This window comes from Colletes latitarsis, chromosome 1 (assembly GCF_051014445.1).
Source record: "Colletes latitarsis isolate SP2378_abdomen chromosome 1, iyColLati1, whole genome shotgun sequence".
Lineage (NCBI taxonomy): Eukaryota > Metazoa > Arthropoda > Insecta > Hymenoptera > Colletidae > Colletes > Colletes latitarsis.
This window is the reverse complement of record NC_135134.1, coordinates 51,351,201-51,376,192: the sequence shown is the minus strand read 5'-3', so window position 1 is coordinate 51,376,192 and position 24,992 is coordinate 51,351,201. Positions and strand designations below refer to the sequence as shown.

Sequence of the window (24,992 nt, the reverse complement as noted above, 5' to 3'; positions counted from 1 at the left end):
TGCCATCAGAGGGCTACGAGAGGTCAGTCGACTACGAAATGTGTTGAAAAAATAAAAATAAAAGGATATTCTCGTTTGAAAGTTTGAAAAAGTTAATTTCTCCTTTTTTCATTTTCTTAAAGTATCTTCGAAAACATGTCTGGTGTTGTTGCAGCTGTTTAAAGAGTACAGCTTGTAGCTCTAATGAACTATCCGTAAATATTTAAACGCATTTTTCTCGAAACATTCTTTTAACTGACCAAGATGTTATATTGTCTTTTCGTTTCAGATTAACGTGGTTGGAATTCTGCAGACCGTCAGCCCATTTTTTTACTCTTCAAAATACTGATAAGAGATAAGGGTAAGAGAATTGAATTTTATATCATATACAAGGTATATTGGATAATCTTATAAAGAATAATTTAATTAAGATTAAGAATTGCAGTCACCGTGAGCAAATTCACTGAAGTACGTTGTGACTTAGAATAAAAAAATTACGATTCTGTACGTCATCTCTAGTGCCGATGACAGCCACAGATGGTGCAAAATGCATCTTCGTACCTATACATGGTTAATATGCATACATTTATGAACCAACACGAAAGTTACGCGCATGATATTTTGTCAAAGAAAGTTCTGTGCAAAATCGATTGATTTCTGTTAGTATCGGTGAATGTTTGTTGTTTTCAAGCAATTATAATTCTTTAATCAAACTATTAGCGAATATATACGCGCGTATTCTATCACCGAGCAATCAATAAGAATTATGGTCGCCTCCGTTATCTTTGTCGCATGTTAAATCGTGATTGAGCATTTGTTTGCTGAATGTTTTACAAAGTCTTCTAAACAATGCTTCGTTAAGAACAGCTGGTTTTCGGAAAGAGTGAAAGCAGATTGTATCTTCACGTGGAAGAAAATAAAAAGAAAGAGTATATTGGAATACGATACGTTCCTTCGTTCGTGTTCCTAACCTGCGAAGATAAAAAAACAGTGCCAAGCACGTTTTCGTCTCCGCGAATATATACCCGGTGGTACTGACAGAAAAGAAAACACGTTTGACGGTCGAGCCTTGACCGATAATTTATTCTTGTCCTGGGCGAAAAAGCGGGCAGAGCAACTGGCATGCTGGGAAAGACGAAAACAATGTCAACGAGGTTACGATATATCCTTGTGTTTATCGAACGTTACGTACTTTGGAAACAAAATAAAGTGAAATAGTGTTTACCGTTGTTAGCACAAGTTAGTATATTTAAACGCACTAACTTATATTGTACATATAGACTTCATTTTTTGCTTCGTTAATATCGTCTCTATTTTTGTATAATAAACTGTAAATTGTTATATATATTGTTAATGTAAGTACGTTCGTTCCGCCATCTTCAAGATTTCAGTTGGATACATTTATGTTTGCGTACCAATTAGCCACAGAATGCGTCTGGTTAGCACAGAAAAATTAACCGATATTCAGAGCAATCCCGCCAATATTAGAAATATTTGTATATTGGCGCACGTCGATCATGGCAAAACCACCTTGGCTGATTCGCTGGTCGCCAGCAACGGAATCATTTCTAACAAGCTTGCTGGCAAACTACGGTATTTGGATAGTCGTCCGGACGAGCAGATGCGAGGAATTACAATGAAGTCGAGTTCTATCGCTCTTTACCATAAGTATAATTGTCAGGAGTTCGCTATTAATTTAATAGATTCTCCGGGCCACGTAGACTTTGCCTCCGAAGTATCGACGGCCGTTAGATTATGCGACGGAGCGATCATCGTCGTCGACGCGGTGGAAGGCGTATGCCCGCAAACACGCAGTGCTCTGTCCATTTCCTACGTGGAGAGTCTGAAACCAATCTTAGTATTAAACAAAATTGATAGATTAATTACGGAAATGAAATTATCGCCGTTAGATGCTTACGTGCATTTAACGCAGGTTCTGGAACAAGTAAATGCTGTAATGGGAGAAATGTTTGCTAGCGACGTAATGGAGCGAGAAGGAAAAGAGGAATTAAAAAAGGAAAGCGTGGAATATGTTACGGAAGAAAATCTAGCAGATTGGCAGACCGTACACGAAGACTGGGACGATTCCGGTTTATATTTCTCCCCGGAGCAAGGTAACGTTTTGTTTTCCAGTGCCACGGATGGCTGGGGATTCGGCGTGAAAGACTTCGCCAAAATGTTCTCCGCGAAATTAGGATTCAGCGAGAAAGTTTTATCGAAAACGCTTTGGGGCGATTTTTATGCGAACACAAAAACGAAAAGAATAATGAAAGGAGCCCAAGAGAAAGCTAAAAAACCATTATTCGTTCAGCTTGTATTGGACAACCTTTGGACTTTATACGATACGGTGATCGTACGAAAGGATAAAGAAAAGATAGCTACGATGGCAGAAAGGTTGGATATTAAATTAACGACAAGAGATTTGAGGCACACGGACCCTAAGATTCAACTGCAAGCTATTTGTTCCCAGTGGTTGCCTTTGTCCCGTGTTTGTCTCGATACGATATGCGAGAAAGTACCATCGCCCGATAATTTATCCCCCGAAAAGGTAGAGCGTTTGTTATGCGGGAACTTTGATTTCTCTTTGTTGCCCGTCGAGACGCAACGATTAAAGGAAGCGTTCTTAGCTTGCGATTCTTCTCCAGATTCACCCGTCGTTGTATTCGTTTCAAAAATGTTTCCGGTGGAGAAGAAAACGCTACCAGAAAACAAACCGAAGCAGCTGACCCCGGAAGAGCTGGTGCAACGAAAAGAAATAGCGCGGATGAGACACGCCGAGAAACTGACGAAGGAACTGCGACCGGAAGAAAGAGCAGAACGCGACGAAAGCGTGGAAAGATCGGACAACGAGGCGAAATCATCCGAGAATACGACTAACGAGGCGAACGATGAAAGTTCAGAGATCAGTTTAGTAGCGTTCGCTAGAATTTATTCCGGTAGTATAAGAAAAGGGAGCACTGTGTTCGTTCTGGGTCCGAAACACGATCCCCGCGTGGCATTGGAGGATGAGAAATTGGGCAAGTCACCGGTGGACGAGAATACCACGCTCAAAGACTTGAAACCAGGCAGACACGTGACCAAAGTTACGCTGCAAAGACTGTACCTCCTGATGGGCAGGGAACTAGAATGCACGGACAGAGTGTCGGTGGGTAACGTGTTCGGAATCGGCGATTTGGAGGAACACGTGTTGAAAACAGCGACTCTGTCCACCACGATCGCTTGCCCGTCCTTCTCGGAGCTAACGTCGCTGGGTGTGCCTATAATGCGGGTAGCCCTCGAGCCGAAACATCCGAACGATCTGCAGGCGTTGATCAACGGTCTAAAGTTACTTAATCAGGCGGACGCTTGCGCCATTGTTTGCATCCAAGAGAGCGGCGAGATTGTACTGAGCACTGCCGGAGAAGTGCACCTGGAAAGATGCTTGGAAGATTTGAGACTGAGGTACGCGAAGGTCGAGATAAACGTGTCGGAGCCCATCGTATCGTTCAGAGAGACGGTCGTCCCTCCCCCGAAGGTGGACATGGTGAACGAAGCGATCGAAAAGAAAACCGAGGACGCGTGTTTCGCCACTTGGACCATGAATCGACAGTGTCATTTCGAGATCGACGTTAGACCCTTGCCGGACAAGGTAACGAAAATTCTAGAGAGTAACTCGGACTTGATAAAAGCATTGTATCATCATTATGGTAAATTATCGTCGGAAATGGAGAGAACAGCGGAAGAGGAGGAGGATGAAACGGATGGGTTGCGTTCGATGTACGGGAGGAAACTGAAAGCATCGGAGTCGTTCAAGTTAGAGCTGGCGGCTGCTTTTCAAGAGGCTGGCCAACCAGAGGACATATTAGATCGAATATGGTCGTTCGGGCCACGGAATTGCGGACCCAATATTCTACTGAACGAAACCGATTATAAACAGGACAAGTTTTGGGAAGCACGCTCCAAGTCTACCGATCCACGTTTTCCGTGAGTATTTAACAGTTTGCCGGACCAAGGTTCAACAAGTGCTCGGATCCAGGGTTCTATATAACCGTATCTAGTCGCGTTTCGATCCGTGTCGCGATACTTTTCGCCGAGTAATTTGTTGAGCCTTGAGAATCAAAGAAACGGTCGGGTCAGAAGATTATTCAGAAATGCTAATCGATGCGATTTGATTCTAGCGCGGCTGCGGCCGCGTCCCGTCGTCGCGGGTGCGCGAAAACAAAGGAAATGAAATGATCGTACGTCTAAGAAAGCATGTAATGTTATTTGTGATGTATCAGATACGAAAGCGGTATGGTCAATGGCTTTCAATTGGCAACGCTTGCCGGACCGTTGTGCGAAGAGCCCATGACGGGTGTCTGTTTTGTCCTGAAGAAGTGGCAAGTGCATCACGATTCCCATAGGTACTTTTTATTTACTGTTCGAGCCCGTAAAAATATCTAGCCTGGAACTATTGCGAATAAAACTTACTTTAAAAAGTTTCAGTTACGCTCCTTGCTGTTTTATACTTTTAAGTAGTTCTCTGTTAGCCTCCAAGACAAGACTACCCTCTTCCTTGATTCTACGATATCTCATTTAAACAATGCATTCTGTCAACAGTGAAAATAGCGGTCAACTTCAAGGTCATGCGGGTGGTCGTTTAATATCAGCGTGCAAGGAAGCTTGTCGACGTGCATTTAACGCCAGACATCCTCGACTAGTCGCGCCGATGTACAGTTGCAGCGTTTTAGTAAATTCGGACGTGCTCGGTAAGTCGGACGTAGAAACTTTTACACTTTGCTCTTTTGGTTACGGTTTCCATAGTTGCTACCTCTTTTATCTTAAAAACGTCTTATCGCGATGCTAATTAATCCGGGGAAAATCAACTTTTTCCAAACGCATCTTATACTGCCTATCATTTTTTATTTCCAATCCGTCCAAAATAGCCGTCTTGTTGGTAAATATTTTCCTGGAAACGCATTCTTCTCGTACAATACACGATGTTCTTGGTTAAAACCCGCGGGAAGAGAAAACAAAATTTCTGTAGGCGATTTTTCAGACGTTCTGTACGGCTCGCGCGAGTTCGAGTACCCGCGATTAGAATAAAACGTACGAGATACGAGAGGTTGCTAACGAAGGATGACGAGTGGTTCGCTCGACGACTCGTTGCATAAATTTTCCCCGTCCAGTGTTGATTTTGTTACACCGTGTTGTGCCATCGTTAGAGCGAAACGGCCCCCACGACCGCAGGAATTTCAGCAACCCGATGGCTTTCGCCGCCGTCCTGTGGTCAAGTCTATCAGTGCGATGCTGTTTCTGCCGACAATGCAGTCCGCACCGTCGAAATAAAATAAAAAGACACCGTTCTAATCACCGTAAAATTACGGTGTATATTAATTAATATTCCCTCGAACATTTAGCCCCATAAATTTCACGTATTTTACAACGCACGATCAAAGTTACAGAGTCGAAAGAACTTGTGCGTAATTTCCGAAATGGCGACTCTCTCGCGGACCGGTCCTCTCGGATTTACCCTTCCGCTCGGACTCGATTATACGCGTATACAAGTGTTATTATAAATAAGGAGAAGTGAAAGACAAAATGAGTTGCTAAACGAAGGAAAGCCAGAGAAAGCGAAGCGAAATGCTTAATAAATAAACGGATGAATGGCAATAAGCAAATTGCGCGTGAAACGAACAATTTTTGATAATTCGATGTACGTTGAAAATGGCCGGTGGATCTAATCCCAGACGGCTGCGTTCATCAGTTGTTGGACCTTGTACCACGGAAAGCTTAATCGGTCCTCCATTCCTTCTTTCTCGGTGCGAATAGAATCTTGGTTGGTTTCTTTGTTTGAACGATCTGTGGACAAAGAGGATTCGTTGATCGTACTTGATTTTTTATACAGGGTGTTCTGCTACCTCTAGGAAAAATTTTAATGGAGAATAATCAAGAATATCAATTTGTTGATGGAGGCTTCGTTAAAAAGTTATTAACAATTAAATTCAAAAATTTCAAATCGTTCTGGAAAAATTATTTTCGGTTGCAAGAGTCGATTACAATCACTTTTGGTCATTACACATACCCCCGAAATCTTATTCACTTTCGAAAAAAAAAATCGAGTAGGTGCTGAAATTTTTCGACGAAAAAAAAATTTTTCAAATCGTTCTAAAAAAATTATTTTCAGTTGCGGGGGTCAAATACAATCATTTTTGGTGAATAGACATACCCTCGAAATCGTGCGCATTTTCGAAAAAAAAATTCGAGCAGGTGTGAAATTTTTCTACGAAATAAAAATATTTCAAATCGTTCTGAAAAAAATATTGTTAGTTGCAGGGGTCAATTACAATCATTTTTGGTGAATAGACCTACCCCCGAAATCCTACCCACTTTCTAGAAAAAAATTCAGTACGGGTGGAACTGTAGACGTTAATAACTTTTTAACGAAGCCTCCATCAACAAATTGGTATTCTTGATTTTCGTCTTATTTTGGCCCCTGGAATCCCCCATTAAAATTTTTCCCAGGGTTGACCGAACACCCTGTATACTTATCGCTGTCGCGTGTACCCACCGAAAATGCTGCGAGTGTATCTCAATGGTCGGCCTCTTCTGTTCCCTTGCACACACATCATCCCGTAAACGCGAATTCCTGGCACGCTGGCGTACGTTGGTTGATCGTGACTCATAGGACCTTCTGGGAAACACGGAAACACGATTACGCGATTACACACTTTGTTCGTCCAACAAACGGACCGTTGATATCGCCGCGAAGGTCCGCGGATCGTTTAACCCGTTAATAAATATACGAAAAAAAAACGTCGTTACTCCGATATTCACTTACCGAGTATATTGGCGTCTGGGCATCGGCATATTACGAGATAATGAGATTTTCCTGTTCTTACGTTTTGCAACGCGAGGAGAGACCAGTCCCTCGGTGTTCTACACTCTCGCATTTCCGCCACCGGTTCGCAAGTTTTCACCAAAGTGAGAGCCTAAACCGAGCAACATCCGATCGTTAGATTTACATGCGCGTAAATCTTGTCATCAGAGGTCGAAAATCGCTGTTATTTAAATAACAAATTCTTTGAATAGCATTTGTCCTCGGAAACCACGACTTCTCCCTACTTTTCTGGCAAACATCGAATGCAACCTGTGGAGAGGTGTATCTTCCAAAGCACGTTGCAACGAGCATTTGTTTAACGGGTAGCGTGTTTGTTAAATATCGTTGTTCGATTTTCTCCGTTGCATCGTAAGTATGTAGGTACTCGAGAGGCGTCGTATATCGTTCGCGATGGAAGTAACACTCGTCTCGTCTTGTCTCGTCTCGAGGAGAGAACTCGCTTTCGCTTCAAAGCGCCTACGCGATTCTTTCGTTCTACAATCCTACATAAGCATAATACGTACTTAGCGCGCGGTTAACTTTCTAAGCGCTTCGGCAAATTTCGATGCGCGCCTTAATTGCGTCGCGCTGTATCGATCGCAGCGATAAAAGATCATTTCTATTCTTTCTCTTTCAAAAGTACACGTACGCGCGTATCGCGGTAAAGTGCAGTAACACGCCGAATTTACCTATTGGCTACGTGGTCCTGGATAGAACGCAAGGATGGCTATCTGTCGTCGAGCGGCACGAGCGTAGATCGAATCGCGGGGCCGCGTAATTAGGTGAAAAGTATGCATAGGATTGTTCGTGTGCCATTGGAGCGAAACGATCGACTCGGTTCGTTTGGTCAGCGAAGCAAAAAGAAGCACGAGCGCGGGAGATGCGGGCAAAGAGAAGAAGCGTCGGTAGTAAAGTAGAAAACAAGTAAAGGCAAGGCGACTAACCTTGGTCCGTGGGTCGGTGACCAGCTCCGTAGTGTGGAGGTCGTCGCTGTCGAGAGAGGCGCTGCAAGGGTCGCGATATCTTCCTGGACAGGCGCACAGAGGCTGAGTAAAATTCAGTCGAACGTAAACGGCATTGCAAACCTGCTGAACTGCGCACTCCGGTAGCAAATAGATGTGTTGATTGTGCGGATAGTAGTGATATTTGGTCGGTTTCGCGAGAGCTGCGCTCGCACCTTCCGGCAGCCGTACACCTGTCTGTAAATTCATCGAGAAAACTGTATCGTTAACGTCCCGTTCCTATAATTGTAAAATCGTTTGATGGAATTTCAACTCGTTTGACAAATTCTACAGCGTTTCATCCTTGCCTTAAACGTCCGAGTATTAGGTCCTTTATCTTACTTAACGGATTTCACCGCGTCAAATCGTTTCCCAACGAAAGCGTCGAGCGTGCCTCGCAACTTTCGCCCGTGTGTCTTCGTACACGGGATTCGTTCGAAATCATTTTTCCGCGGGACAGTGACGTTTTCAAATTCAGACGCGTTCGAGGAATATACGAGCGCCGAATCGTTTAAAAGAATCATTATTTATGCTGTCTCTAGCTGGCTGGAACAACCACACGATCGTATCGCGTGATTCGCTGGATTTGTTACGCTATTTCCTTTCCGTAAATTACCGTCGCTTCTTCGCCTCGGGCAAATCATATCTCTTCGTTGTGTAGCGGCAATTGACGGGAAGAAACAATGGGATAATACGAGAGGAAGAGATTCGGTCGAAACGCGGATAAAAAGATACGGCGAACAAAAAGGACGAGAAATTCAAACGCGGAATCGCGAACAAGTCGGGGATAAATCAGAATTCGCCGAGTCACGAGGCCACGATCATGATTCTAACCGTTTCCCGCGAACCACAAACTTGAACGTTCCATTACGAATAAGGTGGTATTATTACAGCTACGATTCCCAGTCGATGGCGATTTACGACATTATTTTATTCCTCGAGTTCCAAGAGCCAACCAACTTTATTGGTTTCATTGGTTCGTTCATTCTACTTAATCTCCAATTTAACTTGATATTTTACTTATGTCTATCCATTGCTATTACTTTTATTTGTATTCTTCCAATTCTGCTTTGTTTATTTCGTTCGTAGTCATCGATCAAGATTGGTTACAAGCTCGTATCGTTACGCGAACCTGTACGGTACCAACAACGAAATCGTTTACCTCCTTTTACCCTTTTCTTTTCCTCCGACCTGTTCTTCCGTTTTCCTTTCTTTTCCTTTAAATCGTTTCTTTTTCTTTTGGTATCGTCACGTTCCACTACCGATATTAACACCGGTCGATCCGCTCGCGCGTCACGGTCATGAACACTTGCCCTCCTTTTGAAATGCTAAAACAAGCAACCCGATTCGTGACAACTTCCTAAGTAACTCCGATGGATCTTTACTCGGCTCGTTCGAGCGGAACGATTCGAAAAACTCGAGCAGTTCTTCACGATGCAAACGAATTCGAGGGAAAAAGAATCTTTTTTTCACGGGCAACGACCATCACCGAGGGATGAGAGTCGAGGGCGGCACATAGAGAAACGAGAAATCGACTACTTGGAATCTACGACGCGACGATCCGTCTCTCGCCTCGTCTCGAACGATTATTTCGGTATTGCGGTTCCGAATGCAATCAACGAAAATTGTCGGTTGCGAGTCACGAAACGATCGTCTAGAAATGAAAAATCGCAGACCAGCCAATGAATTCGTTTGAAACTTATAAACGATGCGCGGCGTCGGCGATCTGGCCGACGAAGCGAACGAATCAGGGATTGAAAACTGTTATAACTGTTATTGGAATAGCGGTTCTGTTGCACCTAATATCGGTTTCAGTTCCATTTCGGCGCTACAGCGTGCGCCTTCCAAAAAGGTCATCTTGAACTCCATTATACAATTAAATACAGTTGCTCCCACGGATACAACTCGATTCAATTGTATCAACATTAAATTCGTACGACTCTGCTTCGTGTGACTTTGCATCAGATCTTTCTCCAACTTTCTGGCTCCTCAATGTTGCATTCCGTTCATTCGCGAAATCACATCACAACTCGTATATCTGGTGTTTCGATATTGTCGGAATAATACCGGTGTGAAATCTCTGGTTCCAACGTAATTCGAGGTACCGGTGTGGCAGCTTTGCTCGTATCATCGAAAGAGAAAGGTCGTGGTAATGGACAAGAAGAAGAATAGTTTCGTTCTGTCGCCAGTCATTCTATTCCGTAACAACCACGACGCATCTTTGACCCGTGAAATTTAACCGCTTTATAGCAGCGTACTTACGGTACTCGTGTTAGCATAGTTGAGCGTAGTTATAGCTTAAACAGTTATATTTTGCGGGTACAAGTTCCTACACAATATACATATACTGGTGAAACGAACAACTCGTAGAAAATAGGATTAACGGCTAATTCCGGACGAAATTGGTCCGGATTACGATTCACGGTACCAGCGTTTAAGCTTCCACACGAACGAGAACGTATAAATTGTATTCGACCGAGAATTAGTACTCGCGAATATGTTCGACTCGCTCGATAACCGTTGAATAACCGTATATCTGGATGAATCTAATCGCGGTAAATTACTTTCGAAATACCTTCGAGATTGCACTGTCTTTTTCTCTGTCCATATGCAGTTACGTGCACGAGCCTGTTAAAAATAATCCAAATATATTCGCGGTTAATCGCATTTTATTGGAACTCCATCACTGATCTATTAGTAATACCCTTTCGTCGTAAATATTAACCAAACGAAGTCTGTCTTTTATTGATAAACAAACTCTGACCGCAAACGGATGTTTCATCGCTTCTTTTATTAAAGATCTCGTCGCTCTCTTACCGTTACTGTCTTCGCTCGCTCCGATCGAGGTTTATTTCCTGCAGAACCAGACTCTTCACACTTCGTTTTACATTTCTCACTGTCGAGAAACTCGACTGCGACGCTCTGCCGATTTTTCGTAAACTTTCATCGCTCTTACGCAGGAAAATAACTTTGTTCCGTAGACATTTTGCTTTTCTTGGCAGTCATACTTTCTCTACCGAGTGTAAATGCAGACTAACTGCGTAAATCGACAGAAATGAATCATAGAAACAAAGTCTGTTTACATCCGCGTCCTCGCAATGATAGAGGAATATCGATATATTTACGCAAAACGTAAGGTTTAACGTTGCAACAGCAAAAGGCTGTCCAACGGTATATCGCCTACGCGTGATCACGATCAACATATCGCGGTTAATTAATTATTAATCGTACCACGTCGAACCGATACAAATCGAACTGCGCTCAGCCACGATTCTTGAATCAACGTAGCCCAAATATATCGTACCCTTATTAAACACACACGCGAATAGCACAAACATAACGATTAGTTACTTTCTAGGTCGACCCATATGACATTTTTTCTCAAGTTCGTGACACTTGACGGTCCTTGCTGCACGACTCGAATCTGGGCCCCTTTCTACTCTATTGCTCGACGTAGCTGCTTTCCTCTCCTTTCTTCGCGCAACATTACGGAGAACATTAACAGAAGTTGTACCTGTCGCTCTGTCAATTAACCGTACGACGAGTTTGCAAAACATCGGTTACAGTTCGAAAAGAATCGTTTAAGAAATGATGTTTACTTACCTCGCTGAGGCTGGTGTAGTTGGTGGTCAGTTTGATCTGAGGGCGAATTTTACCCGGCGATTCACGCGTTTCCTTCGCTAGACCGGAAGCAGGGGTGGTCGTGAATTCGACGAAACCTGTGGTCGATTTTTTCGAGGACGAGACGAAAATGTCGTTGTCCTGAACGGAGGTGATCGTTCTGGAAGAAGTTTCGGTGGGTGGCGAGCTCGAGGTGGTGGCGTTAGCCGGTGCAGCGGTGGTCTTTCTTGCGATGGTCGTGCCTGTTGCGGTGGTCGATGCACCAAAGTCGATGCCTGCGAGCGGCGACGTGGTGGGCATCGTCTCGATCGTTTCCGTAAGGGAATTACGACCCGTCGATACCAGCGGTATTACAGGCAACGAGGATGGAGACGGCGAGGACGGCGACGACGACGACGACGATAATACGGTTGCCGCGTCGTTGGTAATCGTTGCGACGGATTGAACACCGAGAGAAACCGGCTTCGATACCGTACTGCTATCGTCGCTGATACTGCTATTACCGCCATTATTGGTGCTGGCAACGGTGCTCGATGCCAGTGCCAAAGTGCTAGACCCGTCCTCGCTGAAATACATCGACGTCGTCTGCTTTGTCTTCGCTTGGTTAGCCCGAAAGTGGGTTTGCGATTGCGATTGGGACGGCAGAGCCGCGCTTCCGGCCAGCAGCATCACGAACCACGCTGCTCCACGTACAGCCTTCATTTTCGTTCCGATCTCGTATCGATGGAACGATCAAACGAAAGGGGCAACTTTCTGCGATTCTTTTGCGTGTGGCGGTGACGGCGGCTGCGTTACGCTTCCTAAAACGAACGAGGAAAGTAAAACGTGTCCGCGAAATGGAACCGCGATCGCGTATGCCGCCCCTACGGTAACGTATCCTACGATTTCGATCGTCAAAGACTACGAATCGAATATCGAGCTCGGGGGATCGTTTCGAGACAACCGTCTCTGTTTTCATTTCCGTTTCCATCTTCGTCTTAATGAATATTGGTGTCGCGAACGCGCGAAAGAGATGCAGATCGGAAGTTAGAATACGAGATCGCATAGAATACCGACCAGATGGGTATCCTCGTTTCTCACGCATATTTTATACCTTGCACGGTGGAGGCGACGCGCAACAAGAGCGGTTCGTCGAAGGAAAAAAAGAAACGTCATGTAAAAATAAGCGAAGGAGAAGGAAGGGAAGCAGGACGGGGGAGGGGAAAACGGCGAACGCAGGGGGAGCTCAAGATCCCTTAACGGTATAACGATATTTTTTCGTCGATAGACTGGACGCGATTTCCTAGCCGGTCGATTCGATCGCAAAATTTAAACGCGTACCGAGAGCACCGATGTAGCACATCGGGCCACGTGTGTCGCCCCTGTTCCCACCCTACCCCACGCTCTTTCTCTCTCCTCTTTATGTACATACTCTCCACATACGTCTCGTTGCAACGTTAAAGCGAAACGAACAATGCCACGGTGTAGGCGCACCGGTAAAGAAACAAATACGACGATACACTTGTTAAATTCGTAATTCGTAACAGGTTACTTTTGCGAATGAAAACGCGTCCGCGCGTATTTGCACAGGTAAACGAGGAAGCTGGCCGATCGGTGAACCGGTGAACGCTGATTATCTTTTTTGTGGCGTCCAGGATGCCACAATAATTATCTCGCGATATAATTTATCACGCGGATACGGTGAAATTAGGTTAACTGGTACTCGCGTTTCTCGTGGGCCGTTATCTTTGTTCGCATTTTCAAGGTCGCGATGTACGGTAACTAGCGGAATATACTCAACCGCTGTATCCGCGATTCGCGTTAACCGCTCGATACGCTGCCAAAAATTTCTACAAAGCCACCTTGTACTTCGATTTTCTGTGGATTCAACGAGATGGGGTAGTTTGGTTGCTATTAAAACACGTCTTGGACTTAAAAGAAAGGGAATCTGACAGATCGGGCAATAAATGCTACTTGCGCGATTTAACAAAAACAATTAACGTCCCAGTGAGTCGTAACTTTGGCGGTGCCTCGTTAATAATTTGTACTGCATTCAAAGCCGATTCAGAAAGAAGAAATACATCGTTTAGTATCGAATGCGTAATCGTAAATAATATCGTGAGAAAGAGTGACGGTATTACGATCAAACCCGAAACAATTTGCTCGTTCGTTCTCATCGTTTCTATAAAAGTGAAAAAAGATCGAGACTATCGGGTACTCGCGACGGTGGTTCTTATTTCCTGAACGGTAGTCGATCCGTTTCCGGCGGGTGTCGGTTACATTGTCGAGTTCTCGTCGCACAGTGGGGTACATATATAATATATACACACAATATATATCTGCCCAAGCAATTTAAAAAAATTAAGGAACGGTTTAATACATATATCAAAATGATCTCTCGATAATAAAAATCCGGGCGAATACCCCAGAGTGCGTCGTTTCGATCGCTCATTTAGCAAAAAAGCCGTGGAAACGGTGAATGAGATCGTACCTTTTGAAACGAAATCTCGAGGTGCAAGCAGACGAATCGACCCTGGTCTCGACCTCGACCTCGACCTCGACCTCGATCTCGATCTCGGCCCGATCTGAATCTCGACCTCGAACCCGAGTTCCCTACCTCGATCTGGTCTTCGAGTTTCGGCTCTCGTGGTCCAGAAGAGGGTGGTATGGTACGGTCTTCGCAGATATTATGAGAGAGCAAAAAAAAAAAAAAAAAAGAAAAACGAAAGACGAAGCACGAAAAACTGAACCGCGTTGCGTAGAAAAAAGAAACTTGATCGAATGCCGGTCGAGGTAATCTTGCGATCGTTAATTCTCCACTATGTTTCGGGCAAACTCAAACGGTGGCGAACTTGTCCGCGTTCTTCCGCATCGTCGAACGTTTTATCGAGTATCGAAAGAAGCTGCACGAGTAAGCGAGTTTGCCGGAAAATCGATGCGCGGTTAGGTGCGTTTGAGTTCCGAGTAGGACTGCGAGCTCTCGTAGGAGACATGCTGCCTATGAGTCCCGGCTAGTCCCACTTACCAACCAACCAGAAACCCCTCGACTATGCGTGGAATCCTAAGCTGCATCATCTCCGCCAATCCTCTACCTTCGTTTGCGCTCTACGCTCACCTATACACGGCCGCCTGGATACTCTGGATATGTATACCAGGCACACCTACGATAGCCTTGCTTCCCTGTCCTTCGGAGAGGGACGGTACCACAGAACCAAGGAATACGAGAACTCGCAGTCGGGACCCGAGATTCAGCCTAGAAACGAAAAACAGCCACCTCGTGACAACAACTCCTTTCCATTCCTTTCCATTCTATTTTCTTTCTTTTCCTTTCGCTGCTCCCCTATTTTTCTTTCGTTTAGCCCGCTCTCCTTTCTTCTATCTTTTTTACCTCGCGTTCTCGCAACTTTAATACGCTGAGTGTTATTAGTAAATTAAATCTTTTCACCTTCCGGACCACTCTATCCTACAAGTATATTCCATCGTACATCCGACCATTCTTAATTAAACGCGGCTGCATTTTTCCATAAACCGTCTAAACATCTAATCGGGCATCTTCTGTCAATCGATAGGACGTGGTATGTTTGCGCGTAAAGGGCAGGAATCGATTGACAAAACTTTTCAATGGTCATTCGTCTCTTATCGTTACGGATTAACTGCAAACTTGCGAATTCGTTGAAACATTTTAACGTCTACGAAACGTCTATCTATCTGTGTATCGTTAGTTGGTTATCTCTCGAGAAAGATTTTTGGTCCGTTCGCTTGAACGATCCTCGATGTCAAAGCGTATCTTGGAACAGAGTTCGTTGCATGCGGCTCGAGAAAAGCGAGAAGAGAAACGAATTAGAGCAACGATAGAGGTACCGCTAGTTTTCGCGAGTTCGATCGAATACCAGAAAAATATATCGAGCATGAAATCACTGTAGTGTTCTCATCGACAAACTAGTTGGCTAAGTTCACTGGCATTCGGATCAGATCCCGGAACGATAGGCTCTCTCGTAGCGATCGAACGATCGTGTTGGTGTTCGCTCGTTCTCATTTGCCACAGCGCTTTTACAGTCGCAGTAACGCGTCCTCCGATGGAGGAATGCAACGCTGACCGCTCTACGTGACCGATTCGCAATATGGATCGCTGCTCGGAAGCTCTTCCCGCGCTAGCAACCTCACTCAACACCTCCATCCAGGCTCTTTCCAAACATATGCCGACTAACAACGGACCACATCGAACCGACAATACCCGATTTCGATGGAACTTGCCACGATGCTAGAGTAAACAAATTATTTGGCAGGGCTATCGAGCACAGTCGTGAGATTGTTATTAAGGATGGACACCAGTCTTTGTGCTTAGCCAGGTACAAGTTTGTCCAATTTCTTGAGGTCACGACAAGAAGGAAGCCTGTTCGATACGTTGAACACGATGGATGTGACGAGTGATGTAGAAACCCCAATGCTACTGTTTTTTAAATTTCTTAAGCTATAACAAAAACAGGTATTTTTATTAAATAATAGCAAAATTATTTTTAGATAATGGTTTCCGTCTACTTGTTCTAATCGATGGTCAGAGAGGCTGACTAAACAAATTAGGCGCACCTAGACCCGACTATGAATGCAGGTGTAATAATAATAATTATGCAAACGAAATATTATAGACTCAACGTCGCATGATGGCGCTCGATACGTTTGCTATGATCGTATAGTCGCTGCAATACCTGCAGAGTGTTTGAAACGCGTTACGAAGAGGTTTGCTCCTGGGGGATTTGTTATCTAAGAATGGGGAGTAGCTAATGGAAACTTGACCCTGCATTAAACGCGTAAAGGATTTTCTGTCTACCAAAATGTTAAACGAGGCTGCAAATTATACCCATTCGTCTCGTAATTCTCTGGTGATAAGTGCGGAACACGCCACTACAGACGACTTACACGAGAAGACCTTTCACCCAATGTATTTTTTTGGCCCATTTTTCTGGGATCTCGAGACCCCTTTACCATTTTCGTGTCACTCGCAACGTTACCAACGGGTTTAGCTAAAAATAATTTTTTTAGGACGATTTGAAATTTTTTATTTTCGCCGAATTTCTGCACCTACTTCCTCTCGATTTTTCTTAAAAATTCGTTTCTGATTTTTAAAATTTCCTTCGCTTTCGATCGTTTCTCTTATATTTTTTCCAAAAGAACAACTATAACGAAGTTACTTCGGAAAACCGGTAATTTTCCACGCAATTTATTTAATAAAACTTTTAGCAGATGGGTTAACGGCGTAAACTATTGTACGCTTATTCTTTACACTATTAAAAGCACGTTTACGCTATCAACCTGAGAAGTTTTTGGGCCTGCTATCGACTATTCACTAATTGATTTACAATTTTTCGTTCACATCCTCCGTAATCATGTACATATATTATGTAAATGAGACAGCCTTTAAATATTTAAATAAATAAATAAGTAAATAAGCGGAGAAATCCTCATATCAGCACCATAACAACATCAATGAAAAAAGACTTAACACGAATAATGGAATTTCTTTATTGCGCAGTTGTTCATATTTATCGTATCGAGATTATTCCGCTACTTTCGGGAATGAAATATTTACAAGAGTAACGATACGTAGGTATAATAACGTGAAAGGGAATTTACAGGTAGTTTCGTTATGTGCGTAGAGGTCGAAATACGGTGTAGACGCGGTTGCATCGGCGCAGACAAAGCCGCAGAAGAGTAAACTTCTAAAAAAAAATGACGATATATAGTAATGCACGGTTGAATTTCATCAAATTCGGGACTTAGCGAAACTCTCACGTGCAAGATAACATATTTTTTGTATTTTTGTCTAAAACTAGACTCGAACGTTGCCTGACAAGAACAGAGAAATGGTTATCCTCCCTACGCGATTGTAGGGATACTCCTCGGTATTGTCAAAGAGATACCACCTCGATCGTCTTGTGACAAAAGTGTTGAGAGTAACACGCGACATTTTCTAAACTACGCCCGCCTGTTACAAGTAACATGGATGGTGGGAGACTATATGGCGCGAGGGGCCCCTCTCGTCGATAGGCCTGGTTCGAGTATTATGCGACGCGACTCTTGTTCATCTTGAACAGAACCTGTTCCAACAAAAATTTCTTAAAAATAACTCAATTCTCGATTACTATGTTTCGTTACGATTAGATGAGAGTATGAAAGTTGAGTAAACCGTAGGACATTTCTAAATAAATCCGTCGCGTTCGTCGCTGATTCACGGTCGTGTTTTTTTTAATCGGTTTCCGCGTTTCTCGCGTCGTTTGTCTATCTTCGATCCCAAGACTCGATCGCGTCGATGCGGCTGGCAAAGACTGGGGTCTCATACGGTGTAAACCGCATCGGAACGATGCGGTTGCGATGGCACGCAATAACCACTGTAAGTTTTGATTTCCAAAACGCCTGAATACGATCTAGCCGGAAGCGATCCCGGATCCGTGTGTCGTCTGGGACACCGATGACCCTTTGGACACTGGCAAAGAGGCGACGCGTTCACTTCCTCGAGCTGCGAGCTCCGTCTCTTTCGTACCGTGAACAGTCGACAGGGTTCCTTGCGTTGACAACGCAGCCTCTGAAATCGAACATTTCTTTCAATCGGTACGATCTTCGATCCCGGATATTTTACATTACCCGTTCAGACACGGAACGTTTACTCGTACGATCGCGTCGGTTCATTAAAAACATTCAGAATATTTGAAACGCAACGCGTTTGAACTGAACCGCGACGCTATATATGTACAAAGATTGGTATCTTACTGCCTGTAAGACCGTTTGTTTGAACCGGATCGTCCTGTAAACGTTCCGCGTCTATAAATCGAGCTTAAAACGCGACGCGCGAAAGCAAACGAGAACGAGGGGACTTACGCTTTGCGGAGAGCACGCAAACGCATAAATAAATCCTGGATTTCCCTCGGGAGACCTGAATGGCTGTCTTCGAACTAGATAGGGTACGCTGGCTGGCCGACAACGACAGTAAACTCGCTGAACCGTCGCGTTTGCTGGCCCCCCTCCAGGAGCTAGTGTCCACGTGACGTCCCTGTAAACAGCAAATAACCATCCTGTGTGCATAATACGCGTGGACGCGCGTGTAGTACGCGTTAAAGCATCTGAGAATCGGTTCGTTTGATCGTTCCGCTATATGTACTTGGTTAGACAACCGACTAACTTGAAGTAACGACAGATGGGAAGACGTTTCACTGGCTCGCAGAGCTTGTACTGGCGTGTTTTATCGACTATCGTATGCCCGTCGTCCCCGTGCAAGCTGCTAGGACAGGTACGACCATCCGGGCAACGACACTGCCTCTCGACCCATGGCGACCCATATAAATCCACCTTGCTGCAAACTTCGCTTCTGTCCGAACATTCAGGCAACTCCTCCTCGCTGTCCTGAAAATCGTAAACGGTCGCGATACGTTCCAATTTTCGTACATCCACTTGTATAACGTTCGATTCTGCGATAGGTCAAGATGCACCACTGTGACAAATGTGATAAAAATAGGTAATTGACGCCTCGTTACGTTCCCTTTGTTAGAGAGAATCGAGGTTCTGAATTCCGGGGTCAAGCGCGGTATCGCCCGTTCTAATAACCAATGGATTTTCCCGACAAACTTCGCGTATCGGCTAACACTGTCTTTAATAGAGAGAATGGTTTCGGTCACGAGTAGAAGACAAATCGCGATATTGCGAGAATCTAGAAGGTCGGATAGTACGGAGGGAGTGGAAGGCGTGGGGATCGGGGCCGGTGGGAGGGCCGGAGGAAGAGAAGGAAACTCTGTAGCAAACTTGCTAAAGAATACGTGTATCTCCCCACTCCTTTAAAGAATAGACATCTGGTCTAACTGCGCTATTGAAACAGCGTCGGTCAATCCACTGAATGAGGCAATCACGTACGTCCTGTCGAGTCGTCGCTGGCAATCTACGTCGCGTTCGAGAATCCGAGTAAAACTTCAAATTTTCTGTCCAGATTCGACGCCGTCTACGCGCGTACGCGAAAGTATTCCAACGCTTATATTTATTACGTTCAACTAATAAAATGTGTACGTTAAACCGAAGCATTTGGGCCCTAAGATTACATAAGTAAAAAGATTCACAAAGTTATGTAAAATGCTTCGGTTTTGGCATATGTACCATTAGTTAAATATTGTAAATCTAAGGGTTCGAATAGGTTTCGTGTACGAGTGTGTTTTGTTACAAGGATTGTTTATTTGTATTCGTATTGTATATGGCCAATGATCGACGCGCGCGCATCTATCGCGATCTCGACGGCGATACAGAAAAAATTGCATGTATCGGTGCATCGAATAATGCATATATCGGTCAGCCAAGTCGCTTTTAAAATCGTCGGTCGCATTTCCCACTGTCCGTACCTTGTTGTTGGTTCCCTTCCGTTCTCTCGTGTTCCCTTCTCTTTCTTCTATCCCCTCCTCGGCTCTTCCTCGTGCCGTTCCCAGAAGATCGTTCGTACGTATTAAAACCATCGGTGGCGGTAAACTAAAATGGGATAATAGGGGGACCGGAAAGGCTGTGTGCGATTCATCCGGAAGTTCTCACGAGTCTCTCGCCTCTTTCACAGCCACGGTGAAAATGACACCTGGCTCTCGAGAAGCATATGCGCGCGCGCACGCTACTGCCGGACGGGACGATCCAAAGAACATTCCGATGTGGCGACACACACACACACACAGGCCTGACTGAGTCGAGTCGAATGATCACAGAGGATCGAATACAAATTCGGGGAAACGAGCGACCGATAGATCGAACCAACAAACGCAAAGGTCTGAATGTTTAACGCTAGATCTACCAAGGGGTCCAACGTTACTTGTTTTCTCATCTCTTATAATGATTACCCATTTTCAGCACATCTTCGTTTGGGAAATTTTGGGTATCCGATAGAGAAATTTGACAGGAACGGATAGAAAAATGGACGACGACTGTGCGCGTATTTTTAATTGGTTTCGTGGTGCGATCGATCGGGCAATTGCGTCGCGTTAGGCGGAACAATGTTTCGTTTAAAAAGCACGCAAACATCGCGTTCTAAAAGGAAAATTACAAATTACAAATCGTCTAATATCCGATTATGAAAAGTAACGCGACTCGAATAAAACAGAAAGCTAATAAACCGTTATTGTGGCGGGCTTGAACGATAATGCGAAACGCGTAAAAGAAAATAGGATACGTAGGTATATCGCGAGCGTAGAAGCTGTTAATGTCACGAGCAAAGGAAAATCGAGGACGACGGTTAGCCAACTGGACGATACGAAAGAACCGTTGAACGAATCGTCTCTGTGCGTAATCGCGTATAATTCGCGACGCGAGATACCATACTTACCCCGATTTGATAAAGAACTCTAGGTGGCTGATGCACAGGTCGATACTTCTTTTTTTGGTCAATCAAGTCGATCTCGATCGCTGTGTCTTGGAAGTTGTGCAACTCGGTGATGTATTTGCCTTCGTCTAGAGACAAATATTCGTTGAGAAACTCTTGGCCCCTTTCATCGAGTTCTACGCCGAGAAGACTACCTTCGATTCCACGAACGAACAACTGTCCAAACATCGCCAATAACAAACACATCGAATCGGCCATCGTTTGGCGCGCGCGCGCGCGCGCACTTATTGTTCTTCTTTGGTCGCTCGATAGAAAGGATAAAAAGTAGCTGGTTCCACGAGCGTCGAAAGTTGCTGGATACGGTCGAAGATAGAGACAAAATCGGTAACGTTGACGCGCATTCGGAAGTTACAGAAAAGAATGCACGTATAACGGAGCGTGTAACACGGAGTACGAATCGTTGGGATTCATCGGAAACACTTTACGTCGCGTATCGGCGCACAACATAGTCAAGGAGGACGAGTGACTCGCAGGCGCGTGGTTTCTACGTTGCAGTCATCCTAAAGGCAATATGCACTCGGATATTGTCGGATCTTGAGCGAATAAGAAAGGCTGCCGATCGATCGAGGGTAGCGAGTTCCTTTAATTATTGCACCTTTCCACGTATATTAGATACGCGTACAAGCTGGTCCGAGCGTTGCTGATCGTAGTTGCTGGCAAATCCAACGAGAAAACAACGAGTTTCCGTGGTAAATGAACTTCGTTTCAACGCGGTTCTAGCGCGTTCTAGAAATCGATCGATCGATCGATCGATCGATCGGTCGGCCGGCCGATCGACCGATCGAACGGATCCAGATCACCTTTGAACCGTAGTCGCTAGATTGTTCTAAAGAAACCAAAGAATGCCTTAAACCTTTCACGGTTAATGTGGTCTTGTCTTCGACGCGGACAGTCTCGATCTCCTCGTGTTTAGCGTCGATGAAATGGTACGCGTTCGTTCCGTCGAGAATCGTGTATCCAACGTAGGGCACTCGAAAATTCCTCTCCTCTAACCGTATCGTTACTCACGGTACAAACCGCACTTGTTCTTTCTCGTGGCCTTGCCTTACTCCTCCACGTTCTCTCTTCTATATTTCTGTCCTGCGCGCGTCCTACATTTACGTATCGCGACGCGATTCAACTTTCGTGCTACGCGAACCTATACCATTCGTTCGACTGGACTTCTAACAGCTAGAGGCAAAGCATGAATGAATGCTCCCTTCTCTGATCCTCTTTCTCCACTCCACTCCACTCTGCTTTTTACTTTGCTCCACTCCGCTCCACTCCACTCCGCTCCGCTTCATTCCACTTTGCTCCATTCCACTCCACTCCACTCCGCTTCGCTCCACTCCACTCCACGCCACGCCGCTCTACTCCTTTGGACTCCACTCTACTCTATTCTACTCTACTCTACTCCACTTCGCTCCACTTTACTCTATATCGTACCATTTTACTTTACTCTACTGTACGTCGCCTCGCTAGTTTCCTTTATTCCTTGTACCTTTCCTTTTTAAACGCATCTACTGCATCCGAAGTATTTTCGTTGCTTCGACTCTCATCGCTTCGCCTTATTGCTGTTTGCGTTTCACAGTTACGTCGCTGCCAGACACGCCTTTTCTTCCTTCTCGCAGTCCACCTGAAAAGCATCCGGTTACGGTCAGTTTTTGAGGATATGGTGAAATAAAGAATAGAGCTGTCCTGTAGTAGACACATATTCCAGGAGGTGGGCAACGCGGACCGCATAATCGGTACAACAGCCCACGTACGAGGCAGGCATACGCATACTCGACGCGTAGCACGCGTAGGCGGTTCACACGGTTCACGCGATTCTGCCGATCGACTCGCGCGACCGTGTTTCTATTCAAAGGATGTTATTACTTTCCGAGCTCTCAAACTTGCATGGACGTTCAATCGAAGTTTTCTACTTTAATTCCCCTTTACGCGCATGTCTTTCTGGCTAGTTCGAACTTGCAACAAAGCCACGATTGATTCGTTTACCTATTATCGTATTAGCTAACCGACGCGCGTAACACTGGTACCGTTCGTGACCAGCAAGTTGCGAATCGAAAACGATTCTCCAAGGATCACGTTTGAGGATCGCTGTTTCATTGATGGAGGCCACCATCCATTCACTCGCACTTTCTCTCTTTTTCTCTTCTGCTCCTTGCTCTCTCATTCCCACGCTCCCCAATCCACACGGCCTTCTCCGATGTCTCCACAAACGATACGCTACTCTCGTTGCTGCCCTTTTGCATTTCTGAAAACACATAACACGAGATCAGATTTCATCGGCCCGAAACGTTCGTGTTCTATTACTCCCGCATTATGTGTAATAGTTGCGACATTCCACGCAATTACCACTTACAAATCTATCGTAAGACGTAGGAGAACCGCTGAATGACATGAATGAACTCTCCTCGGCGAGAAGAGCTGGAGGGAAAACGCTTGGCAACGGATTGCCGGAGCAACAGTGGAGTAGGGTGCGGTTGAGTGGAACTGAGTTTATATCGAGCTTCGAGAACCGTGTAGAGTCGAGTCACATTCGGTTCGATATGTCCGGGAATCTTGAAAAATCTTGGTTTCCCTTCTATGGCAATATTTTGTCGCGTCTATCGTTTATTATTCTTTTCTACAATCATTAAACGGTTGTCTCGTTAACATATAGGACGTTGATGATACGGAACAAATGACGAACAGATTCGATTTTGTTTCAGGAAAACTGTATGCGGTGTTTGGGAAAAGGCAAGGCCGTGTGATTGCTGCGGAAAGTGCTGGATTCGGTGGACAGTTTCGCGTGTTGGCAACGTTACCTATACCGGAGAGTTTTCAACTTGCCAGAGAGTTGCGAACACAAACGTCCGGACTCGCCAGCCCTCAACTGGTTTTCAGTCATTGGGAGGCAAGTTTTTCCATATCAACGAACGCACGATATGTATTTGCCTTTTCTTTTTTTTTTATTATAACTTTTCTCGATCGTAGACTGATAGAAAGCGTGTATCGCTTACCATTACAATCCTTTCTACCTGTACTTACGACCTGGTCGTTTAAAACAAGCTACCCGAGTAGCATTTCTTCTTTGTTTCGAAGGGAAAGCGCCAAAAGTCTTGATAGCGACTGCTGATAAGTTTACGATGATTTTATACGCGACTTTGTACGCGTCGTAGGTGATCGAGCAAGATCCTTACTGGACACCTTCCACGGACGAGGAATACCTTCACTTTGGTGACAAAGCAGACAGCGAAAACAGGGCCAAGAAGTATATGGATGCGGTTCGTCGACGCAAAGGTTTACCCGTGGATTCTCAGCTCGTTATGCATGCAGAAAAACAACGTACTCTCTCGAGAAAGAAGTAATTCGAACATGGTCATTATCGAGTCATCGATGCCATCGTCATCGCTATATCAGAAAAGCACTCGCTAACGCTCGACAAGTATCCAATGTAACCGATATGTACCCATATGGAAACTAAACGTTAAAATAATCAAAATTATCAAGGAAAATACAATTATAAACTTGTCTTTGTTAGCATTAGGAGAAACGTACGAGATCCGAGATTACATCGTACGTGGCACATTCCTATTAGTTATAAAACAAATTTACGTTTTCGACTAAAAGATTATGCCGCGTGAGTAAGTATTGCTTGCCTTATCGATTCGAAACATTCGAGTTTTGAGAATGTATTCCCAATGTGATTTATGCCATCTTTCGATTATATGACAAACGAATGCAAACTTGTACATTTACACGAATACAGTCTGTCCCGAAATTCCTTGTTCTCAAATAATTCGTCCGAAATCTCGATGTAATACGTACAACTCTAAAATAGCATTGTACCTTGTGCGGAATATAGTGACATTAATTCACAGTTAAAAGGGACAATTAATATTTTCCGACACCACGTACAATTTTCAAAAGTTCATAGTCGAATGCTGCAGTTCCTGTTATTCAAATTTAAGTGAAAATAAACAAATATTCCTGCATTTATTATGTTCTCGTATTATTGTCAGCGTCGTAATGGTGTAAAAATTGTTGGTCCTTTGTTCATGTACTAGCTTTTATATGGTATTTTGATTTTTCAAAGTTTTTTGAGGTCAAAAACCAGAAAATAGGTAAAATAATTTACATTATTTTTTGGTTAATAAACCAATGCGTGCACCACGAAACATTTTAAGATCAAACTTCGCTACTGTGAACGCGAGAA

General features: G+C 44.4%; 3 protein-coding genes across 6 annotated transcripts; 1 reads left to right on the top strand and 2 right to left on the bottom strand.

Annotated features, from left to right (window-relative positions):
• Nucleotides 1-56: 56 nt before the first annotated feature.
• Nucleotides 57-24,946, top strand: LOC143342473 (elongation factor-like GTPase 1). 2 transcript variants are annotated; one of them, XM_076766402.1, is made up of 6 exons: nucleotides 61-194; nucleotides 269-3,942; nucleotides 4,239-4,361; nucleotides 4,558-4,706; nucleotides 23,506-23,690; nucleotides 23,956-24,946. In XM_076766402.1, the coding sequence occupies exons 2-6, from the start codon at nucleotides 1,409-1,411 to the stop codon at nucleotides 24,142-24,144; spliced, it is 3,180 nt and encodes a 1,059-aa protein (XP_076622517.1). In that variant the 5' UTR covers nucleotides 61-194; nucleotides 269-1,408; the 3' UTR covers nucleotides 24,145-24,946. The 2 variants fall into 2 exon arrangements, with proteins under 2 accessions (XP_076622526.1, XP_076622517.1); XM_076766411.1 differs by lacking the exons at nucleotides 4,558-4,706; nucleotides 23,506-23,690; nucleotides 23,956-24,946 and having other exon boundaries at nucleotides 57-194; nucleotides 4,137-4,276.
• Nucleotides 1,690-12,297, bottom strand: Dsx-c73a (doublesex cognate 73A). The gene is made up of 6 exons (XM_076766524.1): nucleotides 11,422-12,297; nucleotides 7,762-8,016; nucleotides 6,779-6,929; nucleotides 6,509-6,631; nucleotides 5,636-5,799; nucleotides 1,690-1,822 (listed from the first exon to the last, which is right to left on the bottom strand). The coding sequence occupies exons 1-5, from the start codon at nucleotides 12,139-12,141 to the stop codon at nucleotides 5,678-5,680; spliced, it is 1,371 nt and encodes a 456-aa protein (XP_076622639.1). The 5' UTR covers nucleotides 12,142-12,297; the 3' UTR covers nucleotides 1,690-1,822; nucleotides 5,636-5,677.
• Nucleotides 16,925-22,078, bottom strand: Aos (protein argos). 3 transcript variants are annotated; one of them, XM_076766555.1, is made up of 5 exons: nucleotides 20,756-20,892; nucleotides 19,794-19,917; nucleotides 18,593-18,813; nucleotides 18,292-18,463; nucleotides 16,925-17,998 (listed from the first exon to the last, which is right to left on the bottom strand). In XM_076766555.1, exons 2-5 carry the CDS (start codon nucleotides 19,902-19,904, stop codon nucleotides 17,750-17,752), a joined length of 753 nt encoding a protein of 250 aa, XP_076622670.1. In that variant the 5' UTR covers nucleotides 19,905-19,917; nucleotides 20,756-20,892; the 3' UTR covers nucleotides 16,925-17,749. The 3 variants fall into 3 exon arrangements, with proteins under 3 accessions (XP_076622670.1, XP_076622653.1, XP_076622661.1); XM_076766538.1 differs by lacking the exon at nucleotides 19,794-19,917 and having other exon boundaries at nucleotides 20,756-22,078; XM_076766546.1 differs by lacking the exon at nucleotides 20,756-20,892 and having other exon boundaries at nucleotides 19,794-20,053.
• Nucleotides 24,947-24,992: the final 46 nt, after the last annotated feature.